Source organism: Entelurus aequoreus, linkage group LG18 (genome assembly GCF_033978785.1).
Source record: "Entelurus aequoreus isolate RoL-2023_Sb linkage group LG18, RoL_Eaeq_v1.1, whole genome shotgun sequence".
NCBI classification, from domain to species: Eukaryota; Metazoa; Chordata; class Actinopteri; order Syngnathiformes; family Syngnathidae; genus Entelurus; species Entelurus aequoreus.
The window spans coordinates 33,989,549-34,017,048 of NC_084748.1; the positions used below are offsets into that span (position 1 = coordinate 33,989,549).

Below are 27,500 nucleotides of genomic sequence, written 5' to 3' on the forward strand. Positions count from 1 at the left end.
CCCCCCCCCCCCTCTAGGGGAGACCGAAAGCAATGGATGTCGAGTGGGTCTGACATAATATTGTGAAAGTCCAACACATCAACGAAAGTCCAGTCCATAGTGGGGCCAGCAGGAACCATCCCGAGTGGAGACGGGTCAGCAGCGTAGAGATGTCCCCATCCGATGCACAGGCTAGCGGTCCACCCCGGGTTGGGGATGAGACTTAAATGCTTCTACTGAGGTAGCATCTCTAACTTTTACCGGGAGGGCATTCCATAGTATTGGAGCCCGAATAGAAAACGCTCTATAGCCCGCAGACTTTTTTGGGCTCTGGGAATCACTAATAAGCCGGAGTTCTTTGAACGCAGATTTCTTGCCGGGACATATGGTACAATACAATCGGCAAGATAGGCAGGAGCTTGACCGTGTAGTATTTTATACGTAAGTAGTAAAACCTTAAAGTCACATCTTAGGTGCACAGGAAGCCAGTGCAAGTGAGCCAGTATAGGCGTAATATGATCAAACTTTCTTGTTTTTGTCAAAAGTCTAGCAGCCGCATTTTGTACCAACTGTAATCTTTTAATGCTAGACATAGGGAGGCCCGAAAATAAAACGTTACAGTAATCGAGACGAGATGTAACGAACGCATGGATAATGATCTCAGCATCGCTTGTGGACAAAATGGAACAAATTTTAGCGATATTACGGAGATGAAAGAAGGCCGTTTTAGTAACACTCTTGATGTGTGACTCAAACGAGAGAGTTGGGTCGAAGATAATACCCAGATTCTTTACCGAGTCGCCTTGTTTAATTGTTTGGTTGTCAAATGTTAAGGTGGTATTATTAAATAGATATCGGTGTTGAGCAGGACCGATAATCAGCATTTCCGTTTTCTTAGCGTTGAGTTGCAAAAAGTTAGCGGACATCCGTTGTTTAATTTCATTAAGACATGCCTCCAGCTGACTACAATCCGGCGTGTTGGTCAGCTTTAGGGGCATGTAGAGTTGAGTGTCATCAGCATAACAGTGAAAGCTAACACCGTAGTTGCATCATGGGGTATCAGGCCTTTTTGCAGGCATGGATGATCAGGGCTCTCCAGTCTTCTCTGTCGTCCGCTCTATGTATGAGTGCTATATTATTGATATTTCTGATAAAATGTATTAGGCTGTTGATATATGTTGTTCATTGTCGACTTGGAGCTTTCTTTCCTACTAGTTTTCCTGTTAACGTCAGTTTTTCTAAGCTGTCTTTTCTAATGATATGTCCGAAGAATTTCAGCTGCCTATTTCGAATCGTTGCAATTAGAGATCTTCTTGTTTTTGCCCTTGCCTTCATTACTTTTCTTTTCAGTCCATGATGTGCGGAGTATTTTTCTGAAGAACCACATTTCAGTTGCCTCTAATTTTCTCAGTTGTTGATTGTTTAAAGTCCAGTATTCACAGCCGTAAAGTAAGACAGACCATGCATACTTTTTGAGGACTCTGAGTTTGGTGTCGTTTGAGATGTTTCTATTTTTAAAGATAAGACTCATTCGGTTGAGGCTGTCTTTTGACAAATATTCAATTTATGATTAATATATCCTATAGGGCTGGGAATCTTTGGGTGTCCCACGATTCGATTCAGAATCGATTCTTGGGGTCACGATTCGATTCAAAATCTTTTCTTTCTTTTTTTCAATTCAACACGATTCTCGATTCAAAAACGATTTTTTTTTTTTTTTTTTTTTTTTAATTTTTAAATGAAAACAATACATAACAATACCATAATAATGCAATACAATTTCAAAACCAAACCCAATTTTGGAGTTCTGAACTTGTGATTTCTTGCAGTGTTAAGTGGTAATATTTCACATTTGTCCCAATTGACTTTACACCCTGATAAACAGCCATATTCAGTGATGACATTATTGGTATAGTGTAGAGAGGAGTTAACATGCGACAGGTAGAGAATTATATCGTTACAATACATCGATAGCTTATGATACTGAGAGCCAATTTTTATAACATGAATATTATTTTCACTTCTTATTTTTGCAGCTAAGGGTTCAATAACCAAATTAAATAATAATCCAGATGCAGGACATCCCTGTTTTACTCCTCTTTTTAACGAAAAAGGTTCTGAAATATGATTATTGGTTTTGACTGATGCCATGGGCCTTGTATAAAGCATCTTAATCCATTGTATAAAATTATCTCCAAATCCAAATTTACGTAATGTGCAAAACATAAATGAGCAGTTTATGCGGTCGAATGCCTTCTCCGCATCAACAGTACATACTGCTGTGGGATAAGGGAGACTTCTAGCATAGTAAATAACATTAAACAATTTCCTTGTATTGTCTGAAGATTGTCGACCTTCCATGAAGCCAGTTTGGTCAGCATGAATTAATTTTCCTATTACATTTCATAATCGTGTGGCTAAGATTTTTGCCAAGATTCAAAAGGATTCTCTATTCATTCAATACATAGATTTCAGCAGGATCTACCCCAGTCTGCTGACATGCAAGCAGAGTAGTGGATTTTTGTAAAAAGCTTTTATAATTGTAAAGGACAATGTTTTATCAACTGATTGCAATAATGTACATTTGTTTTAACTATTAAATGAACCAAAAATATGACTTATTTTATCTTTGTGAAAATATTGGACACAGTGTGTTGTCAAGTTTATGAGATGCGATGCAAGTGTAAGCCACTGTGACACTATTGTTCTTTTTTAATTTTTTTTAATAAATGTCTAATGATAATGTCAATGAGGGATTTTTAATCACTGCTATGTTGAAATTGTATCTAATATTGATACTGTTGTTGATAATATTCATTTTTGTTTCGCGACTTTTGGTTTGTTCTGTGTAGTGTTTGTGTCTCCTCTCAATTGCTCTGTTTATTGCAGTGTTAGAGTGTTGCTGGGCCGGGTTTGGTTTTGCAATTGGATTGCATTGTTATGGTATTGCTGTGTATTTTTTTGTTGGATTGATTAATTTAAAAAAATAAAAAATAATAATATTAAAAAATAAATAAATAAATAAAAAATAGATTTTTTAAAAACTAGAATCGATTCTGAATCGCACAACGTGAGAATCGCGATTCGAATTCGAATCGATTTTTTCCCACACCCCTAATATCCTACGTTGCCGAAATTAATTTACGGTCAGGCATGGAACTAGGGATGATTCTTGAAACCGATTTTCCCGGTTGTTCGATAAGAAAAGAACCGAGTCCTTGGACTCTAATCCCTTTTTGAGAACCGGTACCCGTTATCGAGACCACTATAGTAAAGAAAAGAGTTGGTTCTTTATTCGAATCCCTGGGAACGAATCCCGTCCTGACCGGAAATGCTCCGTGGGACATCACAAGAAATGACGTCAGGTAGCTCAGTCATTAGGCGCAGATAGCAAAAGTAGGAAAAACAATAGACCGGAAAAAGCGCTCCAAGGTGTAATAAAGTTCAAAACAAAAGGTATAATCCAATGAATAACTGAGAGATTTGAGCAGGGTACAAACACATGACGAACACTTTTGCGACCAACCGGAAACATAGCAACCAGGCTAGCAACGCACCTCCTTTACGGCAGCTGTCGCAACGTTCTTAAAGCAACCGCAGCACATACATATATATATACAACATATCTCCCTTTTTTAACTTTTGTTTTTCTTTCCTTGTAAACAAAACAAAATCACACTGTATATGTGTTGTCTGTCTAATTATAAATACCGTAATTTCCGGACTATAAGCCGCACCTGACTATAAGCCGCACCAGCTAAATTTAAGGGAGAATACAGATTGCTCCATATATAAGCCGCACCCGACTATAAGCCGCAGGGTTTTGATGTGTAATTACCGTAGTATATAGGGGTTCCTGCTACCACGGAGGGGATTGTCGGGACAGAGATGACTGTTTGGGAATGCAAAGCGTCCCATTTATTAACAGTAAATCTTTCAATCATTCAATCAAACTTTCACATCTTTGACATGGCGAACAGCATTCGTGCAGAGTACAAATAATACAACGGTGCAAAGTAATACAAAGTGCTCCCCTGTACGTTATCAAAATAACCAGCCTACCGGTATATGAAAAGTCAGTCTTTAATCATTGTGTCATCGTCTTCCTCCTGCGTACTAAAACCACCGAAATCCTCTTCGTCGGTGTCGGAGAAGAACAGGCCGTAAATAAGCCGCACCCTTGTATAAGCCGCAGGGACCAGAACGAGGGGGAAAAGTAGCGGCTTATAGTCCGGAAATTACGGTAATGCAGACGAGGCGTGTTGGCTGAGTTCTTGACGTTTACTTTCACAGCGTGCTCATAACCTCATTCTTAGCTGCCGGGTGGCACATGCAACAACACTTTTCGGGGCTACCGCGCATGCTCACCACTCCCGTTGCATGCTGGGTAGTGTAGTTGTTATATTCTGTAGCTCATAACATCACATCTTTCCCACATAAAGAAATTCAACTCAATAAAGTGTATTTCTTTTTTTAGCTTTAACTTTTAATTTTTTAGCATTGTAACCACATTTGCAAACAACTTTTCTCTTCATAGAATTTTCTTTCAATAAAGAAATAAAGTGCAAAAATGTCAAAGCATCATAACAAACAGTTATGTCAAATAGCAGCAGAAGTGCACTTTTTGGAGAGCTGTATTATTTTCAGTTTTGTGCCCAAAGGACTGATTTTATTTAACACTATTATTATTTATACACCTATAGTGATCACAGAGACAGGTTGTTTTTGTGTTACTGTATATATTTGTTTTTCTGAAAAATCCCACTTGATATACTTTGGGTAACAACAGTCAATATTTATTTATTTTATTTTATTTTTTTAGGGAGGTAACAGTCAATATTTATTTATTTATTAGATTTTATTTTTTTCTTATATAATAAAAGTGAGCTTTTGTTTAACCAAATATTGTGTTTTTTTCCATATACAACAACCTATCTGGACTCGATAACAGAATCGATAAGGAATCGGTTTGATAAGAGGATTCGATAATAGGCTCGAACTCGATAATTTCTTATCAAACATCATCCCTACATGGAACCAATTAACAGTCATAAACGAGGGCTTTCCGTAGTGTGACTGCAGTAGAACATTGGTAAACCTCACTCCCTGACGCCTTAAGAGTCGCGCTGGACAACGCTGTTACCCGGCAGGTAACAGCGTTGTGGACCCAGGTTCGTGAAGTGAGCGGATCCAGGCAGGTTACAGTGTCGGGACAGCTTTGTTTAGGGGTCAGAGCGGGTTTTCCAGTCAGGGAAAGTCCCAGTTTGACTCCCGCTTCCTCCATCTCAGTCGCTGCTGTTGTGTCCTTGAGCAGGACATTACACCCACATTGCCTTCTGTGTTGACCACACAGGGAAGCTTCACCTCCAAAGAAGCTTAACCACGAGTCAGATGCGGTCCCTGGGCGCCACACTATGGCTGCTTATTTCTCCTCAAGAAAGGATGGGTCACATTTTGCTGTACATACATTGTACATGTGAAAATAAAGATCTTATTTTTTCCAAATAAAGGGAATACAAGGGAACCTTATCAACCATAGCTAAACCAGGTATTCTCAGAGCATTTCTTCGATGGCAACTAGACTGTTCAGTTTGTCTTAGAAGACGTTTTGCACGTCATCTGGGCAGGCTTCAACTGTTCATGCTCACAGACTCAGATTGGTCATATTTATTCTGAGCGCTTGGTGGCAAAACCCAAACTATTTATCCTCAGTAGGAGGGGACCATGCCCAGACAAGAATGGTTCCCCCCTATTGTGATGCAAAACAGATGCAATGGAGCGACACCTTTGCCAACCCAACAGCAGGCGTTAGGATGGAATCCCCCTCGCTAGCAATGCAGTATTGTGTGGCAAAACAACCGCTGTTAAGATGCAGAGAAGAGAAACCTCTCGATGTGGTTCAGCAAAGGATCACAATACATTTTTACATCTCATCCGATCTCGTATAAAATGTTTTGTTTTTCCAAATTGATATTAAAATGGCAGTTTTAAAGCATCTGTATTAAACACTAAATAAACTATGGATGAGTTCAACATTTTGTTGACATACTGAATGATAACACACATTGAAAAGGATGAACACAGAAGAGTATTTACAGTTTTTATTCAATAATTAAACAAATATAGAAAAATATGAAATAAAACAGTGAACTATTTTTATAATACAGAAAATACAATACAGAAAAGAAAAACTACTTTTATTTGTGCTTTTTGGATTCTGCATTAGTTCTGAAAATGTTAAATCAAACCATGGAGGCCTGGCAGAGATATTTATAAAACAATCTTGCCCTCCTTTATGCTTCCTCCAAACAAGCCGTTTGGAATTTGTCCAATTTGTTACGTTTTCCCCAGTTGTGACGTCAGCGATTATCTCCATGTATGGTAGATTTACCCAAAGAGCTTAGCGGGAGTCCGCCATTGTAGTCAGATGGCGTAGTCAATAAGCTCATTCTTGTTGACTGGCTCCCACATGCACATGCATCCTCCGCTGGTGCCATTTATAATACAAAGTAGCGTATAGTTTTAACTTATTTCTATCAGTAATCTTGATATGGAAGCACTAAGACTACAACAAAGATGACAAGGAGAAGACACTGTCGAAGTAAATAAAAACCGCCCAAAAAACAGTACATCCAGAAGAGACGGTCAGAAAGCGGCTTGACGATGGTCTGTAAACCATAATCATTGCAACATTTGACCAAAGAACCACTATTACATGTTATGTAGACCACTAATATCAGTCCAGTGGCTAATTAGCAATTGCTAATACGTTTCGTTTGCTGGTAGCAGTGGTGAGCTGCTGATTAACCCTATTTGTTGTGTTGCACATACTTTGTACATCGGCTTGGTTTGCTCCACCTAATTCTGACGACCCTATCCGCCGCCACACAGCTGACGTTGAGTTAGCTTTTATTTTCAACAATAGCCTCACGTGCGAAGGATATAGCTCGAAGTCACGGCTGACATTTATTTCTCTGCCCTCAGCCACGCGTTTAGCGCAGAGTTTGTTCATTCTGTTTACCTCTGCGGTACCTTGAGCGGGAAAAGGTCAACTCTGATTGGCTGTTGTCACGGACATCTCTGTCATGTTTGATGAAGTTAATATGCCGTCAGGTGGTAAGGTGATGAAAAGTATACTGATCCTCACTGGGACGGCGTGGCTCAACGGTAGAGCGGCCTTGCCAGCAACTTTAGGGTTCCAGGTTCGTCCGAGTCACGGCCGTTGTATCTGCATGCTTGGGCAAGACACTTCACCCACCTTGCTCCCAGTGCCGGTATTCCGTCACTTTCAAGCCACATCAATATTTAGAGTTTCTGTTGTTATGCATGACCGGTGCGACTTTGGTTCTCACACTGGACGTTAAACAAGCACCTCTCGCCTGGTTTAAAAGGAAAGTAACAGTAATTAATCATTCATTCTTTTGTTCTATTCATTTATTTGTCCAATCTTCAAGACACATTAGGGGGGTCTTAAATCATTTATAGTTCTGATTAATTTTTTTATACAACATATATCATCATAAACTAGTGTTGTCTCGATACCAATATTTTGGGACCGGTACCAACATCATTTTGGTACTTTTCTAAACAAAGGGGACCACAAAAAATTGCATTATTGGCTTTATTTTAACAAAAAATCTTACGGTACATTAAACATGTTTCTTATTGCAAGTTTGTTCTTAAATAAAATAGTGAACAAACAGGACAACTTGTCTTTTATTAGTAAGTAAGCAAACAGAGGCTCCTAATTTAGCTGCTGACGTATGCAGTAACATATTGTGTCAGTTTCCATTCTATTATTTTGTCAATATTATGAGGGACAAGTGGTAGAAAATTAATTATTATTCAACTTGTTCATTTACTGTTAATATCTGCTTACTTCTCTTTTAACATGTTCTATCTACACTACAGTTAAAATGTAATAATCATTTATTCTTCTGTTGTTTGGATGCTTTACATTAGTTTTGGATGATACCACACATTTGGGTATCAATCCGATACCAAGTCGTTACAGGATCATCATACATTGGTCATATTCAAAGTCCACATGTCTCCATGGACATATTTCCTGAGTTTACAAACATAATATACATTTTTTAAAAACGAAAGAAGATGTGATGGCAAAAAATATTGACGCAACCATAGTAGTATCGACTAGATAGGTTCCTGTACTTTGGTATCATTACAGTGGATGTCAGGTGTAGATCCACCAATGGCGTTTGTTTACATTTTGACGCCGGTGAGCTAAGGTGTGTAGTGAAGCATGTTTAGCTATTCCTGGTCCTGCAGGGCTGTGATGAGGTGGCAACTTGTCCAGGGTGTACCTCGCCTTCCGCCTGAATGCAGCTGAGATAGGCTCCCGCGACCCCAGAAAGGGACAAGCGGTAGAAAATGGATTGATGGATGGATGGTCCTGCAGGGATGATACTTGTAAGAAACTTACTTTATTTGTCAGCATGGAGGCGAGGATTAGTGATTTAGAAGTAGCTAAAACACTGCCGACTGCGGCTGGACTTTAGCCACTAGCTAGCTTGCCATGTCTTAAAGCACCTCTTCTGGTGGGCGTTTCAGTGTTATAACTTCACCTTTATCGTTAGTTTTTAAGTCTAAATGCGTCCGTTCTATCTTTTCTGTCTACACACTGTGTCTGCTTGTAAGTACTCCGTGATTGTGCACTGCCGAACATGCTCCTCTGCTCGTAAACCAGTAATGACATGACGTGACGACGGGGGAGCGGGGGGTGGCGGACCGGTACTTTTCAGAGGCGGTATAGTACCGAATATGATTCATTAGTATCGCGGTACTATACTAATACCATTATACCGTACAACCCTACCATCAACGCACTTATAAATCTGCCAGCTTTCAGGCGTGCTGCTGAAATTGGTTTTGAAGTGAAAAGCAACAGTTGTCACACACGTGTCCTTGAAGTGAACTACTCCTGCACAAAGGGTCGCAAAAATGTTCTCTCTTGGTTTTATACCGGGACTCGTCTCGTCGTAACTCATGAAGGCTGATTGCTGTTTTGTCCAGTGGATAAGAACCAGGCACATGTTTCACCGTTTAGTTCCCTGAAGACTCTTAGGTATACTAAGATAACCTTTTTATCCCTTCACTCTGACAACAGTAGCTTAACTCGGTCAGGATTTACAAGGATACAAAAGACCTGATGTTACACTCTTTTAAGTCAAACATCTGAATCTCTCTTGGCTGTCTACACACACACACACACACGTATTTTATTCTCCTGAGATTTAGAAGCATTTCATCTACCAGCTTTGTTCCACAAAGCCAGATGAAATATAAGTTTATGCACACTTGCTCACAAGAAAGTCTATAGCTGTGTTTTACTAATCGCATATTTTATGCAATGCACTTTTGATACTGTCAAGATTGTGTTTTAGAGCCCTTTATTGCCCTAGTTTTGTGTTAGAAAGAATCGTTCGTGTGCTTTGAGCTCTGAATTTGTTGGTCCGGTCTCGCGTTCTAAATTAGTACTCGTACTTTGAGATAGGCGTAGGAACAAATTGCAGAGTAACTCACGGTGTTTGCTAATAGGGCAAAGACCGTGAGAAAAAAGACGAGCGTGAGTTTTCTCTCCAAAATTGCAACGCATTTTGATTGAAAGTTTTATATTTAACACATATAAATGCATAAAACTGTGGAAAAAAAACAGGAAGACATACTTTTAGACTCTCAATCAACGTATTCGTGTCTCAATGTGCCACATATTAAAAACAATATGCAATAGTTTACTTTTAAAAAAAAGATTTGGCTTTATGCAGACAGACTCAGAGCTTTTGTCTACATAATTCTCTTAAACTATAAAAAAAATATATACAGTCATTATAATTTATAATTTAATGTACTCTTAATACATAACAACAATGCAAGTAACCATTTTACATTTTTTTCTCATTACTGTAGAATTGTTTACCGAGGTACTCTAATTTTAAGGTAAATAACCTAATATATATATATATATATATAATTTTTTTTATTTTTATTTTTTTAAACTCCCCTGTTCTGTCTCCCTGTAATGTTTGTCTGCTCTTGAATGTGCTTGTGCTTAAAATCTTAATTTCCCCTTGGGGATTAATAAAGTACTTGCTGATTCTGATCTTAAACATCTTAAAGTGCATTTTCTGTTCCAGTTGTAAAACCTAGGTCGGGTTGTCTTTTTTTTTTTTTTTTTTTTTTGCCATCACGGCAATCTTGCTCGTCCGTCCGTGTTAATGGGCCAATCCGATTTGAATTGAATTTGGCTTTGAAGTCTTTTTTTTTTTTCCCTCTTAATTTTTGTTACTTTGCTGAACTTCTCGCTAGCGAGTCGCGAGTGTGTGAAGCTGCCACCGAAAGACTGTGGATGACTGAACAGAGGGCGTTGAGTTAATTCTACTGTTGAATAAACGCGCTCAGGTGCTGAGAGCGATTCACAGAGTGAGACTTATTTGTCCCCGTCTGAAGGGAGAGACGAAGAAACGTGAGCTTCAACCATTCTGATTGGCGAACATGTCTGTCACTCAAATGATGGTGACGGCGGCGAAAAAACCCCCACATCCTCTTGTGGTTACGTTAAAACTTCGATGTGGATTAATCCTGCAATCCTATTTGCCAACAATACAGTGTCAACAATAATGATCGATATAATATCACGATATATTGCCAATGGTAATGATGGTATAATACAGAAGGATACGAGAAAGTAATTTAACAACAATCATGACAATATCAGGACATTTTGACAACAATAATACTAGTATTACCATATAAAATGAGAAATCATTGTATTAGAAGAAAAGTCTGAGACTGTCATAAAATCCCACCTGTGCATGGTGAAAACAACACCTTTTAATAGTGTCAGTCGTTGCCTTGCAAACCTAACCCATAACAATCTGCCTGTTTTTGTCTTTTTTCTCACCACTTACACACTAGCATTTGCCTGCCTCACTTGTCTCCTCGTTTTTACAAAATGCTTACCCCAACATATTTTCCCATTCCGCTTTCACATATAAAATGACTAACTCAATTCCCCCCTTTTAACACTTCCCGCCTTCCCTTCTACTCTGTGTTGCAGGATATTTGTGGTGGGAATAGGCTTCTTCAGTCTGTGCTTTCTAATGACTTCTCTAGGGGGGCAATTCTCAGCCAAGAGACTGGAGGATTCCCCCTTCACCATTCATACAGAAGGTAACTAAATGTGCTTTTTGTGTGTGTGTGTGAGTGCATGTGTGTTTGTGTGTGTTCCCTCAGGCTAGTTCTGAAGATGCACATTTGACAACCATTCACTCACATTCACACCTATAGTATGGCTATTTTCAAGTTACTATTAACCCGGTAGTCCTCAATTGTTTTACCTTAGTCGGGGACACAATTTTTGGATGCCCCTCTGACAGGCTTTCACAATTTTCCTAAATTAAAATCCCAATTATTTTCAATGAAAACTTGATTTTCGATTGAGATGAACATTTTTGGTAAAAACTACAAAAGACAACAGTGTGAGAGGGGGTTGCTTATATTACTTACTTATAAAGGACAAGTTGTCTTGTTCACTATTTTATTTAAGGACAAACATGCAATAAGAAACATGTTTATTGTACCCTAGGGATGTCCCGATCCAGGTTTTTGCACTTCCGATCCGATACCGATGTTGTTTTTGCACTTCCGATCCGATATCGATACTGGCCGATACTGGCCGAGCATGTATTAAAGTTTAAAGTTATTTAGCCTACTTAGTTGTCAGATTCATGTTGAAAAGGGTTTTAGTACTCTTGATAACAACTAGCCAGCTGAATTAGGTGAGTTTGAATAATACACAATGGAGATGTTGACGTGCGGAGTTTCAAACACTCTTCATTTTCTAGCAGGGAACTTTTCAAATGATGCTACATATTAGCAGTAATGCTACTTTTTATAGCAACGCTTTTGCCCCACACTTGACAAATTACGGTTGTCTGTTCGACATATTCCCGCTTGAAGCCAAACCACCGCCAGACGATGGACCCCCTGCTGTTTTTCTTGGGAATTAATTAATTATTCCTTCATTATTACCGCTCACACGGCTACGTTAGCATCACAGCTAACGTTAGCCATGCTACTACCTCTCTGCTGTGAGAGTGCGTATACGTATGTGACGTATGACGTGACGTGTGTAAGAAGGTGCGCTTGCTGTCTGTGAGAAGCAGACACAAGAAGGAGTGGGAAGAGCCTGTCGTGTAATGCCAGCAACTAAAAGCAACTGCGTGAGAACGTATACTCGAATATCACGATAGAGTCATTTTCTATATCGCACAGAGACAGCTGACATTTTTACCGTTAACTTTTAATTCACATGGCCGTCTTAACGGTTAGGACACAGACCTGTGGATGTGTTGAAGATGTGCTGGAAAATGCGGAACGGAAATTAGGGAGCAGCAGAAAAGTGGAATGTATTATTTAAACCGGTGCGTTGGAAAACACAGACCGGTATTGTTTTAAAAACTGGATCTGGATCGGCATTTTCCCATGCCTTGCCGATACGCATTTTTTGGCAAATATCGGCAGCCGATCCGATCCAAATATCGGATCGGGACATCCCTATTGTACCCTAAGATTTTTTGTTAAAATAAAGCCAATAATACAATTTTTGTGGTCCCTTTATTTAAAAAAGTATCAAAGTATCAAAATAATTTTTGTACCGGTACCAAGATATTGGTATCGGGATAACACTAGTTCGCACACAGTCATATTTGGTGCGATGTAAAGGTTTGTTAACCGAAAAGTTCGCAAATAGAGGCATTCATAAATGGATGTGCCACTGTACTGAAAGTCTTCCAAGCTCTCACTCCCCATTGATATTCTTGTATGGGTTCTTCCAAAATCCCAAAACATGGATGTTAGGCTAATTGGTTTGGTTGTTTGTTAATATGACTGGGACAGAAGCATGTTTGGAGGTAGTGTTGACCATGTGTTTGATGAATAACAATGATTGTGTACTTGAGCTGGTGTGAGAGTACAAGAGCCTATTAAAAATCTTGATGCAGTGTTTATATCCTGTACGTGCGTGAGCGAGACAATGACACAGGGGGAGTGATTACTGTTTTCCAGGCAACTTCTAAAGCCGGTTTGTGTAAATTAAAGATAAGAATGTGCTGTATGTGCGAGTGTTTGTGATCTCGATTAATCATCCGCTCACGCTGCGCAGCCAGGGAAGAAATTTGGAGCGAGCTCATTAAAATTGTATGTTGTCCAGCCGCGCTTTCCCCATAGGACAGGTTTACACGTTTGCTGGTAGTCTAGTTTAGGAAAACATGTGGCTTAGTCTGTGCATGGTGGGTAGATGTCTGTGCGTACGCCCCGCCGCTTCACCCTTTTATGCATGCCCCTGTGCAGTTCAATCACACTGTTCTGTGACTCCCTTCCCATTCCATGTGTGTGTTTATCCGCGTTTGTGATGAGCTGGCAGGAAACCGCTGTTAAAGGGGTTGATGGCAGCAATGTGGGACAAGATTTAGACCGCCGAGACCCAGAGGCCAATCCATCTGCTCGCTGCAAATCAGCCGAGCAAAACAACTGGTCCTTTCATTAAGCTCCCGCTCACCTCCTGCAACGTCTCACACACATTCAGTGTGTTTGCATGTCCTGTTCGGCACATCTTCCATGTAATACAAAAAAAGAACAGGTCATTCTGACCTTTTTCTTGGCTTTTCAGTGTCAAGTTCCCTAAAACACTGATTTATGACTTATGTTTGCTTGTGTTTTTTGCTGTAAGCCCAGGAGATATTTCAGTTTTTCCACTGACTTTTTTTTCCTTGCGTCCAGATTAGGTGTCAACTTTCCCATGTTTGATGATCTTTTAGCGGTCTAAATTCCTATTATCATTTCAGGTCAGGGTTAACTCTATTGTGCTGTTAGGGAAATTTGTCTTGGGGTTGGTGTTACATTATTGCATCATAAGGGCAGAGAGTCACATAAAAACATAAGCAAAACTTCTGGTTTTTAGTCCTACAAACTGAGACATTGGACAATTTAAAGTGCTAGAAAATTGCCAAATGCTTGTGTTTATTGCACGTTTGCTCTATTTCACTTATTTTTTTTACATTGTTCAACAGTTTGATAGAAGCTGGGACAAATGATCATTTTAGACGGTTTGTTTTGCACTTTGGTATACAAAGTTTTCTCCGTGACGGAGGAAGTTTGTTTTCTGGAGGAGTCAATCAATCAATCAATCAATCAATGTTTATTTGTATAGCCCTAAATCACAAGTGTCTCAAAGGGCTGCACAAGCCACAACGACATCCTCAGTACAGAGCCCACATAAGGGCAAGGAAAAACTCACCCCAGTGGGATGTCGATGTGAATGACTATGAGAAACCTTGGAGAGGACCGCATATGTGGGTAACCCCCCCCCCCCCTCTAGGGGAGACCGAAAGCAATGGATGTTGAGTGGGTCTGACATAATATTGTGAAAGTCCAGTCCATAGTGGATCCAACATATCAGCGAAAGTCCAGTCCATAGTGGGGCCAGCAGGAAACCGTCCCGAGCGGAGACGGGTCAGCAGCGCAGAGATGTCCCCAACCGATGCACAGGCTAGCGGTCCACCCCGGGTCCCGACTCTGGACAGCCAGCACTTCATCCATGGCCACCGGACCTATGCAACTCCCCCTCCACAAGGGAGAGGGGAGCAGAGTAGAAAAGAAAAGAACCGGCAGATCAACTGGTCTTATAAGGGGGTCTATTTAAAGGCTAGAGTATACAAATGAGTTTTAAGATGGGACTTAAATGCTTCTACTGAGGTAGCATCTCTAACTGTTACCGGGAGGGCATTCCATAGTACTGGAGCCCGAATAGAAAACGCTCTATAGCCCGCAGACTTTTTTTGGGCTTTGGGAATCACTAATAAGCCGGAGTTCTTTGAACGCAGATTTCTTGCCGGGACATATGGTACAATACAATCGGCAAGATAGGCTGGAGCTAGACCGTGTAGTATTTTATACGTAAGTAGTAAAACCTTAAAGTCGCATCTTAAGTGCACAGGAAGCCAGTGCAAGTGAGCCAGTATAGGCGTAATATGATCAAACTTTCTTGTTCTTGTCAAAAGTCTAACAGTCGCATTTTTTACCAACTGTAATCTTTTAATGCTAGACATAGGGGGACCCGAAAATAATACGTTACAGTAATCGAGACAAGACGTAACGAACGCATGAATAATGATCTCAGCGTTGCTAGTGGACAAAATGGAACAAATTTTAGCGATATTACGGAGATTGAAGAAGGCCGTTTTAGTAACACTCTTAATGTGTGACTCAAACGAGAGAGTTGGGTCGAAGATAATACCCAGATTCTTTACCGAGTCGCCTAGTGTAATTGTTTGGTTGTCAAATGTTAAGGTGGTATTATTAAATAGATGTCGGTGTCTAGCAGGACCGATAATCAGCATTTCCGTTTTCTTAGCGTTGAGTTGCAAAAAGAGTCTGAGGAGATTTCTGTCACTTTTTATCATAACTGACGAGTTACCATACCATACCAACTTTGTTTATGAAGCCCTTTAAGAACAACCACAGTTGAAAAACAAAGGGCTGTACATCACAAACAAAAAACATTTAAAATCAGAAAAGTACAGGCAAGGGACAGACTAAAACATATAATTTAAAACAGAGGTAAAAAATATTCCAGAAAATCAGATAAAAACACATTATCTTGGTTATACAAATTATCCACGGACTCAAAATGTTTCATACCAATTATCTTCATTGCTCTTTCATGCATGTTAGCAAATCTGTTTGTCAGTTGTACTGTTAGGTTGCCAAAGCACGCACGGATTACATATCTGATTAGGCTCTCTAAGACAGCTTTGTAGAAAATTAGCAGGATCTGATTGCTAAAACCATACAGCCTCAGTCATCTCAAAAAATACATATTCCATATAAGGCTTGCAGCTATCGATATTTTTAGTAATAGAGTAGCCTATTGATTAATTTGTTTGATCAATGGAGTTATCATATGAAACACTTTTTTGCGCCTTTCAGGGAAAATAGTTGACATAAACAATGATTTTTCTGATGACCTTTATTTTTCCTCTAATAATGCACATAACATTGCATTGAATTTATATGTTTACACTGGCAGCATCACTATACAATATATTACTCATATTTAAAAAAACAAAAACAGATAGCAAGATGAACATGAAACCAAGTAATATATAATGCAATAAAGTAGGGCCGGGCGATATATCGAATACACTCGATATATCGCGGGTTTGTCTTTGTGCGATATAGAAAATGACTATATTGTGATAGTCGAGTATACGTTCTCACGCAGTTGCTTTTAGCTGCGGGCATTACACTACAGGCTTTTCTCACTCTTTCTTGTCTCTCCTTCTCACAGAGACGTAAAACAAGCGCACCTTCTTACATACGTCACATACTGTCGCGCGTGCAACGTCATACGCCCTCGCGGAGCAGAGAGGTAACGGCATGGGTAACATTAGCTGTGATGCTAGCGGTGCGGTGCGAGTGGTAATACGAGAAAGAAGGTGCGAATCTGGTAACAAATGAAGGAAGAAAAATAAATTCCCAAGAAAAACAGCACGGGGTCCATCGTCTGGCGGTGGTTTGGCTTCAAGCGGGAAGATTTTGAACAGACGACCGTAATATGTCAAGTATGAGGCAAAAGCGTTGCTACAAAAGGTAGCATTACTGCTAATTTGTAGCATCGTTTAAAAAGTCACCCGCTAGAGAATGAAGAGTGTTTGAAACTCTGCATGTCAACATCTCCGTTCGGTGCCACAGCCACAAAATGCTGAAGCATCCACTTCGGCATCAACACCGTATTAAAAAAATAGTCTACAACAGAAGGAGATAACGTCCGCAGGAACCTACCACATAGCGATTTCCTATTATGCAGCTAATTTTTATTTGATAGTTATTGAAATATCTTGTGTGACATCATGCACAAAAGTGCACTTTATTTGTTTTAAACTATTGTAGTGGCGTTCTGTACAAAAAAAGGCACTTTAATTTAGTGTTGTTTTGATATGTCATCTTAGTGACATCGTGCACAAAAGTGCACTAATAGCTTGTTTTAAAATGTCTCTGACAATCTTGCACTTTCTGTTTTGAAATTACATGAATATTTGTGCCACTGCTTAATAACTGTTTAATAAATACAGTTTTGGTAAATTGACTTAGTTGCGATTTCCCTCTCTGCATGAAAGTTAAAATGAGCATATATTAAAGGCCTACTGAAATGAATTTTTTTTATTTAAACGGGGATAGCAGATCCATTCTATGTGTCATACTTGATAATTTGGCGATATTACTATATTTTTGCTGAAAGGATTTAGTAGAGAACATCGACGATAAAGTTTGCAACTTTTGGTCGCTGATAAAAAAAGTCTTGCCTATACCGGAAATAGCGTGACGTCACAGGTTGAAAGGCTCCTCACATTTCCCCATTGTTTACAATGCAGCGAGAGCGATTCGGGTCGAGAAAGCGACGATTACCCCATTAATTTGAGCGAGGATGAAAGATTCGTTTATGAGGAACCTGAGAGTGAAGGACTAGAGTGTAGTGCAGGACGTATCTTTTTTCGCTCTGACCATAACTTAGGTACAAGGGTTCATTGGATTCCACACTCTCTCCTTTTTCTATTGTGGATCACGGATTTGTATTTTAAACCACCTCGGATACTATATCCTCTTGAAAATGAGAGTCAAGACCGCGAAATGGACATTCACAGTGACTTTTATGTCCACGACAATACATCGGCGAAGCTCTTTAGCTACGAAGCTAACGTGATAGCACATCGGGCTTAAATGCAGATAGAAACAAAAGAAATAAACCCCCGACTAGAAGGATAGACAGAAAATCAACAATACTATTAAACCATGGACATGTAAATACACGGTTAATGCTTTCCAGGCTGGCGAAGCTTAACAATGCTGACGAAGCCATTGAAGCTAACTTAGCAACGGGACCTCACAGAGCTATGCTAAAAACATTAGCTATCCACCTACGCCAGCCCTCATCTGCTCATCAACACCCGTGCTCACCTGCGTTCCAGTGAGCGACTTTATTGTTCATTAAACAAATTGCAAAAGATTCACCAACACAGATGTCCAGAATACTGTGGAATTTTGAGATGAAAACAGAGCTTTTTGTATTGGATTCAATGGGGCCGAATACTTCCGTTTCAACGATTGACGTTACACACATACGTCATCATACATAAACGTTTTCAAACGGAAGTTTAGCGGGAAATTTAAGATTGCACTTTATAAGTTAACCCGGCCGAATTGGCATGTGTTGCAATGTTAAGATTTCATCATTGATATATAAACTATCAGACTGCGTGGTCGGTAGTAGTGGGTTTTAGTAGGCCTTTAGCGGGAGCTTCTCCATGAAGTCTCGCAGTTGTTTGAGAACTAGCTGCCTCCCAATGCCACCTCTCTCTTTCTTGGATTATCGGCTTCTATCTTCTCAAATCCCTGTCTGTCCTCCGCAACTCTCAAACTCGTCAAATGTCCGTGAGCTGACAGAGTTAGAGCTTCAGTGGCGATGCTGTAGGGAAGGAGGTGCACATGTAAACATAGGCGCCGATCCCGTGGATGCTCGGGCCCCGAAGCAATGCCGAGCACCCACGTGGGATTGATGGCAACATTCAATATTACCAATAATTTTAGAAAAAGCTAACTATGTTGTTAATTTTGTAGAATATTTGGTCCGTTTTACCTATTAAATAAGTTACAATTCATGTAGTCTATAATTAACAAAGCCTAATCAAGATTTCATTGTGCCCGATAATAAGCTAATGACACATTCATCTGGACCTTGAACACACTGCACATGAGCGAATGAAAGCCATACTTACCCAACAGCCATACATGTCACACTAAGGGTGGCAGTATGAACAATGCCAACACTGTCATAAATATGTGCCATATAGTGAAACCACACTAAACAACAACGACAAACACATTTTGGAAGAATATTTGCACCGCAACACAACATAAACACTACAGAACTAATTCCCAGAATTCCCTGCAGCAACAACTCTCCCGGGACGCTACAATATAAACAAACACCATTGGTGGTTCTACACCTAACATCCACTGTAATGATACCATGTACAATAGCGTATCTAGTCGATACCACTACATTTATATTTTTTAACATCACAAAATCTTCTTTTGTTTTTTTTGAAATTTATATTATGTTCATAAACTCAGGAAATACGTCCCTGGACACATGAGGACTTTGAATATGACCAATGTATGATCCTGTAACGACTTGGTATCGGATTGATACCTAAATTTGTGGTATCATCCAAAACTAATGTAAAGTATCAAACAAAAGAAGAATAAGTGATTACATTTTAACAGAAGTGTAGATAGAACATGTTAAAAGAGAAAGTAAGCAGATATTAACAGTAAATGAACAAGTAGATTAATAATTCATTTTCTACCACTTGTCCTTAATAATTTTGACAAAATAGTAGAATGATAAATGACACAATATGTTACTGCATACGCCAGCAGCTAAATTAGGAGTCTTTGTTTGTTTACTTACTACTAAAAGGCAAGTTGTCTTGTATGTTCACTCTTTTATTTAAGGACTAAATTGCAATAATAAACATATGTTTAATGTACCGTACGATTTTTTTGTTAAAATAAAGCCAATAATGACATTTTTTGTGGTACCCTTTATTTAGAATAGTACCAAAAAGTACCAAAATATTTTTGGTACCGGTACCAAAATATGGGTATCGGGACAACACTAATACACACACACACCGAGCACCCACTGGCTGAAATGTAGATCGGCGCCTATGCATGTAAAACAGATTGTGGCTCTGTGCTTTTGTGCACATCTGTGATTTCAGGATGATCATTTGCTTTTCTACAAAGTCCACGGATGAAAAGAAGCCCCCATAAAAGGTACAATTTATCTCCAGATTCAGATGAATGTGACACAAGGGAAATGTTGGCTTGATCAAAGACTCTCCCTATGGACCTTGTTCACACTATGCTGTCTTTTTATTAAAATAACGACGCCTTTTTAGCCTCAGCTTGCCTCTTGGAACAATGTTTGTTCTAGATGGAAGACCTGGGGCTTTCTTTATAACTCATTGTGCGTCCCTGAGAAAAAAAATATCATTGTATATTTTCATCGTACTTTTTATTATTATTTTGGAGCTATGGGCCTACAGCTCAAAGATGAAACCGGAAACGCTGTCGTTTTATGAAAGAGGTGGACATTGTGTTGGGACATGTTGACCTGCTTAAAACTAGAACTGCCGAAACTCAGTCCTGTGTGCGTTTTCAGCCTTGGTCACATTAGTCAGAGTAAGACTCATGCGAGTCCCCTAAAGCCATGCTGATTTATGTCCTAAGAGGACCTCTACCAAAAGTTTACACTTGATGTTTAGGTTTGTTTTCCCATAACATCACCATGTTAGTTGCAAATCAAGCACATCATGCGGCCTTAATCTGTAGCCTGCTTTCATGTCTTTTTTAAATTTTTCCTAGCTGGCAGTTCTTCTCTATCGCAAATTCCCTGCAGTTATGTTTCCTCCCCATCACTTCATGTAGAACAAATGTGGCATGACAATCTTCTACACGTCGCTGGTGTAAGGTGCATTGCCAGTCACTCTGGGAGTGCACTTTATCAGTGCACTCATAGCTTCAGGGCATTTCTCTCTCTCTCTCTCTCTCTCTCTCTCTCTGTGTGTGTGTGTGTGTGTGTGTGTGTGTGTGTGTGTGTGTGTGTGTGTGTGTGTGTGTGTGTGTGTGTGTGTGTGTGTGTGTGTGTGTGTGTGTGTGTGTGTGTGTGTGTGTGTGTGTGTGTGTGTGTGTGTGTGTGTGTGTGTGTGTGTGTGTGTGTGTGTGTGTGTGTGTGTGTGTGTGTGATTCCGGGTAACCTCACCATGCAAGACCTGACAATCTAATAGTTTGCTGTGTGTTGGAAATCGTTTGCCTTTTTTCTGCAAGTTTGTGTGTTTATGGATGGATGAATACAGTCCATACGTAAAGTATGCGTGATATTTCTATGTGTGAGTGAAGCCCGCTGTCCACCGAATAATATCCAATTCTATCACATATTTTGAATGACTGCAACATAACAGAGCTAGTCAGGATGGATTGGAGTGACGGTAAAAAATACCTTGCGGCGTCTCTACACTGATTCTTTATCATAAATGTCAACATGGTACTTATAAGCAGTACATCAGCTCTGGAATGACTGCGGGCTAATAGAAAGTGCTAATGAGTTTTGATTAAAATGCTAACAATAACAGCTATGCTAATGAAATGAGCTGTAACGGGAGTCCATCTGCATTGAAACAATAAAAACCATGTTCCACAATGTTAATTGGCTTGTAGAGTGCAGATTGGCATTGTCGTGTTCTGCGGAATCATGGCCTTATTTGATATCGGTGCCTTGTTATTGAAAGCCTTGTATCTCCACAGTAATGGTTTTGAAATGACAATGTTCCGAGTATCAACTGTATGCATTTTTTTCTTTAAAGTCGATTAATCAGTCAAAATGTATTTCATATTAAGTGCCTTAAAGGGCTATACAAACTCTCAATGACATCACCTGATCTAAAACCAGATCTGGACAAGGAAAAACTCAAGGGACCCCCAACTGTGGGGAAAAGCAGAAAACGTTGAGAATGGGAGACAGATGTAGGGACCCACTTTCAAGCGTGATGGGCTGCAATGGATGTTGAGTGGGTATAATTATTGAATTGTTAAATTGATAGATAATCCATCGGGAAGCCAACAGATAATAATGAGGGGGGTGGAGGGGTGTTCTTGTGGGTTCAGTGAGGTCAGCCCACAGCTGTGCATTGAAGAGTAAACCACCCGGGGTCAAAACTCGGATCAGCTGGCACTTCATCTAGACTTGAACCTCTCCATAAATTCTCCGTGGCCACCTGCTATCCTGTCCCGGCAAGACATTGGGGAGAGAGCAGAAAAGCAGCTGATCAGCTGGTCTAAAAAGGGGTTAATATTAATTAGTTTTAAGACGGGACTTCAATACTTCAACTGAAGTAGCATCTCTAACTATTGCCAACGCGGCATTCCAGAGTACTGGAGCCTACAGCTGAGCGATATGGCCTTTTTGTAATATCTCAATAAATTTAGGCCATGTCACGATACACAATATATATCTTGATATTCTGCCTTAGCCTTGAATGAACACTTGATGCATATAAAATAATTAAAACATTCTTTTTCATACTGCAATAATGTATGCTCATTTTAAACTTCCATGCAGAGAGGGAAACCACAACTAAGTCAATTGACCAAAACTGTATATATTAAACAGTTATTAAGCAGTGGCACAAACATTCATGTCATTTCAGAAAGTGCAAGATTGTCAGAGACATTTTAAAACAAGCTATGAGTGCACTTTTGTGCATGATGTCACTAAGATGACATATCAAAACAACACTAAATTAAAGTGCATTTTTTGTACAGAACGCCACTACAATAGTTTAAAACAAATAAAGTGCACTTTTGTGCATGATGTCACACAAGATATTTCAATAACTGTCAAATAAAAATTAGCTGCATAATAGGAAATCAAATAGTGTACGTCCTTCGCTATGTGGTAGGTTACTGCGGACGTTATCCCTTCTGTTGTTGACTATTTTTTTCATACGGTGTTGATGTGGAAATGGTTGCCTCGGCATTTTGTTGGTGTGGCACCGAACGGAGATGTTGACATGCAGAGTTTCAAGCACTCCTCATTCTCTAGCGGGTGACTTTTCAAATGATGCTACATATTAGCAGTAATGCTACTTTTTGTAGCAGCGCTTTTGCCCCACACTTGACAAATTACGGTTGAATGTTCGACATATTCCCGCTTGAAGCCAAACCACCGCCAGACGATGTACCCCGTGCTGTTTTTCTTGGAAATCCATTCTTCCTTCATTTTTTACCAGATTCGCACCTTCTTTCTCTCGTATTACCATTCGCACCACAGATAACGTTACCCATGCCGCTACCTCTCCGCTCTGCGAGGGCGTATACGTATGTGACGTATGTAAGAAGGTGCGCTTGTTTTATGTCTCTGTGAGCCCACAGCTAAAAGCAACTGCGTGAGAACGTATACTCGAATATCACGATATAGTCATTTTCTATATCGCACAGAGACAAACCCGCGACATATCGAGTATATCGATATATCGCCCAGCCCTACTGGAGCCCGAATAGAAAACACTCTGGTGCCCTTGGGCACAATACAACCCACAAGATAAGACTGTTTAGTATTTTGTATGTAACTAACAAAGCTTTAAAAGTCACACTTTAAATGGGGAACTGTACTTTTTGGGGGGAATTTTGCTTATTGTTCACAATCTTATGAAAGACATGACAGTGGATGGATTTAAAAAAAAATTATATCTTGTAATTAAACAAATGTTTAAAGTCTGCTTACAACGGACCCGATGGGAGGTTCTCTATTCCGCCCATAAAACCCAATAAATAACCATCTGAAAAGCGCTAACAATGCTCCATTTACATTTCGTGACTTGAATATTAATCAAGTATTAGTGATATTGTTATCAAAAGCGCTAACGCAGACACACTATTTATAGCGGCGACGTGATCACTTCCGTGTGTGCGTATGTTGACATGATCGACTGATGCATTGTTTCCTTGCTCGTGAAAGTTCATACATAAATGATGCACCTTGATAGAAGGATGAGGACGTATTCCGACAAGTTGTTACACTTTCAGAGCCAATTTTGATGGGAATTGGCGAGAACGACATGAAAAGATGCCTGATTTTCTTAGGAAAAATTATGAGTCATTCTTCTTCTCAACGAATAAAACAAGAGTCTATCAGTCGGCATCCTAATGACTGCAGACATTAAACAGTAAGTGATGTTTTATTATGTTTCTTGGCTCTCATTAAGTCTGCACTGAGTAATAATCAGTGATGTAGTGGGGAAAAAAAGCAAACGTTGTGATGCGCTGCGTATGCTTAAAATGATCAAAATACTTAAATATTAAATGTTATTATAAATGTGCCCGTTACTACATTACATATATACTTATATCATGTATGTAAAACCTCAATGGAGGTGTTTGGATGTTTTTTTTAAGAGCTTAATAGGCAGAATTGATCAGCTCCCATAGGTTCCATTGTAAGCGAACTTTTGATTGCATTTATTTATTGCATTATTATAAATGATTGCATACAGTGCACGGAACTTGAAATATGCGGACATAGTTTCCGCACGGCCGCTACAACGAGGCACACTTGAGAGCGGTGGTTTGTGGGTGTCGTGATCTGTGTGGTGGCGAACAGTGGAGGTTTGTTCTTGTTATTGCACACATGTTAAAAGTGCAATGTCAATGGTGACGTGTATCTTTTAGAAAAAAAGTAATGAAGGTTATGGAAAGCAGAACAAAAATGTTTGTTTCCCTTGGAATACACATAAGGTTATCCTATCCCCTTCACTTTAGTTGTATTTTTCAATTTGTCGCACTTTTATTATTATTATTTTTTTTTTTTATTGAGCAAATTTTTACTTTTTATTTAAACCCCTTTTACGGTATTGTTTTTGCACTATCTTGTTCAGCTCATTCATTGTTTACGTTCTTTGTTTGTTGTTTTGTGTTTTGTTTTTGTTTTTTGCTCTATGCTTTTTTAACCTGTAAAGCACTTTGGTTCAATTTAAAAGTTGTCGTAAACGTGCTATATAAATAAAGTTGACTTGACTTGACTATAACTCAAAAAAATTAACAAAATAAGCAATAAATTACTCCATTCTCAAACTGTGGTATGCTAAAAAAAAAAATCCCTTGATTTAAGCACAGGAGTTTATTTTAATATATCAAACACAGCGTTAATGTTCAAACTGCGTGTAATGTTACAGTGGCCAAAAATATTAAACATATTAAATAAAACCTCTGTGTCAAAGTTTGTAGGTGCCGAACCCCATTCTGTCACAGTTCAATTAAATGTGGAACAGAGGAACCCAAGGATGCAGATGGATTAGTGAGTAAATAGTTATTTACTTAACAAAAGAAGCGATCACAACAATGATCCAAAAATAGAATATAACAAAAAGCGACGGTGCTAAAAAGAGAACACAAAAAGAGCACTGTGACAAAAAGAACAAAAGCTAATATACAAACTAACTAAACTTGGGTCGGAGTTGCAAGACGTGCAAACTATCAACGTACATACCCGTGCTGCCTTGTCGCGGACAGCCAAACGGAACCAGACCATGGCTAATCGCCATTGCAGACCATCTCCCGACTACAAACCCGGCCAGAGGGTTTGGTTATCATCAAAAGACATTACACTATCAGGAGAGTCGAAGAAACTGGCACCTAGATTCATCGGACCATACGAGGTGGAGCGGATGATAACTCCCGTCACAGCTCGACTCAAGGTACCCAAGTCCTTCAAATCATATCCTGTCTACCATGTTTCCCGCCTAAAGCCCGTCGAGTCGAGCGACCTTAGTCCTCCACCTGTGTCTCCCCCTGCTCCTCAGCAAGTGGAGGGTCATCCAGCCTTCACTGTCAACACCATTCTGGACGCTAGGAGGCGAGGCAGGGGGGTACAGTTTCTGATCGACTGGGAGGGTTACCCCACAGAGGATCGCTCTTGGATTTCACGTTCCCTTATTATTGATAAATCCCTAATTTCTGATTTTTATCATAGATTTCCCGGTAAACCAGGAGGTCCGCCAGGTGGCGTCCGTTGATTAGGGGGGGAATACTGTCACCGCCTGCTGCCACCTTGTGGTTTGTACGCTTAGTTTTCCCTTGTTGGTGCAGCAGACCTGGCTCTTACTTTTTGTCTTCCTCAGAGTTCCTGTGTTTTCCTGTGGGCGGAGCTGTAAGACGTGCACAGCTGTGTCTAATCTCACCAGAACTACTTTAGCAGCACCTGGTCGGCTGGATGGCACTCGGCTATTCCACTCCTTGACTCTGATCGTATGAAGACTCCTATGCTCCTTGTATTTTTGCTAAGTACCATCTTGGCTATTTCCAGTGCCATCCAGCTTGGTATGTACGTTGATAGTTTGCACGTCTTGCAACTCCGACCCAAGTTTGGTTAGTTTGTATATTAGCATTTGTTCTTTTTGTCACGGTGCTCTTTTTGTGTTCTCTTTTTAGCACCGTTGCTTTTTGTTATATTCTATTTTTGGAACATGGTTGTGATCGCTTCTTTTGTTAAGTAAATAACTATTTACTCACTAATCCATCTGCATCCTTGGGTTCCTCTGTTCCACATTTAATTGAACTGTGACACTCTGTCTTATTTTTTCTGAATACTTAGGCCTACTACGCTACTGTATTTCAAATGTTGTTCATTATGGTGATACTTGGAGAGCCAAGTTTTTTCTGAGGTGGTACTTGGTGAAAAAGGTTTGAGAACCACTGGATTACTCAATTACTAAAATATTGGATGTATATTTCCATCTCCCTTCCCCACTGAACTTAAAATGCTCATACTGGATAAAATGTGTAGTATTAATAAGTGATATTGTCTTTGTAATCTAAGTGCGCTAAACCGTTTTCTGCTATTCTTGTCAAATAATTGTTGAAATAGCTTCAAAAAGGCTTCAGTCAATATACCATGGCTTAGTAGTTGAAGTTTAATTGTCCACATTAGTTTTTTGTGGTAGCTTTGAAGCAGAATGTATTTTAGAAGGCTAATAACTCAATGACTGCCAAAAATGGCTCCGGTATTCTTCTATACATTGAACAATAATCAGCCACGGCCACACATCAGAAGAGCTGAGAGTGATGGATGATGGCGTGAGAACATAGTGCTGACTACTGGACAGATGTATTTGGCAGATAACCAAGTAACCATTGAGTAAACCGCAAGACACACCACACACTCTAATTTCGGATTAAACAACCAAACTGATGTTTGTAAAATGAACACAGATTAAAAGGATCTTTGTTTTGAGCTGCCCATGTCAGCTGGAGAGTTGCGCTACAAGTGCGCATCAGCAGTCTGCAGGCCAGTTAATAACACTGCGACGACAACAGCAATTACATTGTACGCCTGTCAGACACCGCCACACATCTTGCCCTTTGTTTGTAGACATTTACTGATAATGGTTGGTATTTTAAATGTATTACATGACAACCTGTATTGGTAAGCTTTATCTGACAATACTGCAACAATTCAATGCGGGGGTTCTCATACTTCTTGGACCACGGACCCCTTAAAAGAGAGGAAACTTTCCAAGTACCGCCCAATAATTTTCTTGACGATTTTAGAAAATAAATGAATGGGGAAAAAAACACTTGACGCCATAAAAATTATAATTTCAGTTTAAATACTACAGACTTGTTTCGTAGAAGGAAACTTAAACAAATTCTTATTTTCAACAAATACTAAAGCTTAGAGACAGTGAAAGGTGACAAGATAGAAAGAAGAAATGAGCCCACTTTCTTTAAAATTTTTTAATTTTGGTTCAACTTTAACATGATAATTACATTGTTATTGCTTACTGCCTCCTGTGAAAATTACTTTCAGAAAAGTAACATTG

The 27,500-nt window shown here is 39.6% G+C and overlaps 1 protein-coding gene across 1 annotated transcript in view; it reads left to right on the forward strand.

Moving 5' to 3' along the window:
• Positions 1–27,500, forward strand: part of LOC133634058 (alpha-1,6-mannosylglycoprotein 6-beta-N-acetylglucosaminyltransferase B-like) — a 274,128-nt gene that overhangs the window by 26,726 nt on the left and 219,902 nt on the right. Inside the window, 1 exon segment of the mRNA XM_062027016.1 lies at positions 11,057–11,169. Within this exon segment, the coding sequence (XP_061883000.1) occupies positions 11,057–11,169 (113 nt within the window).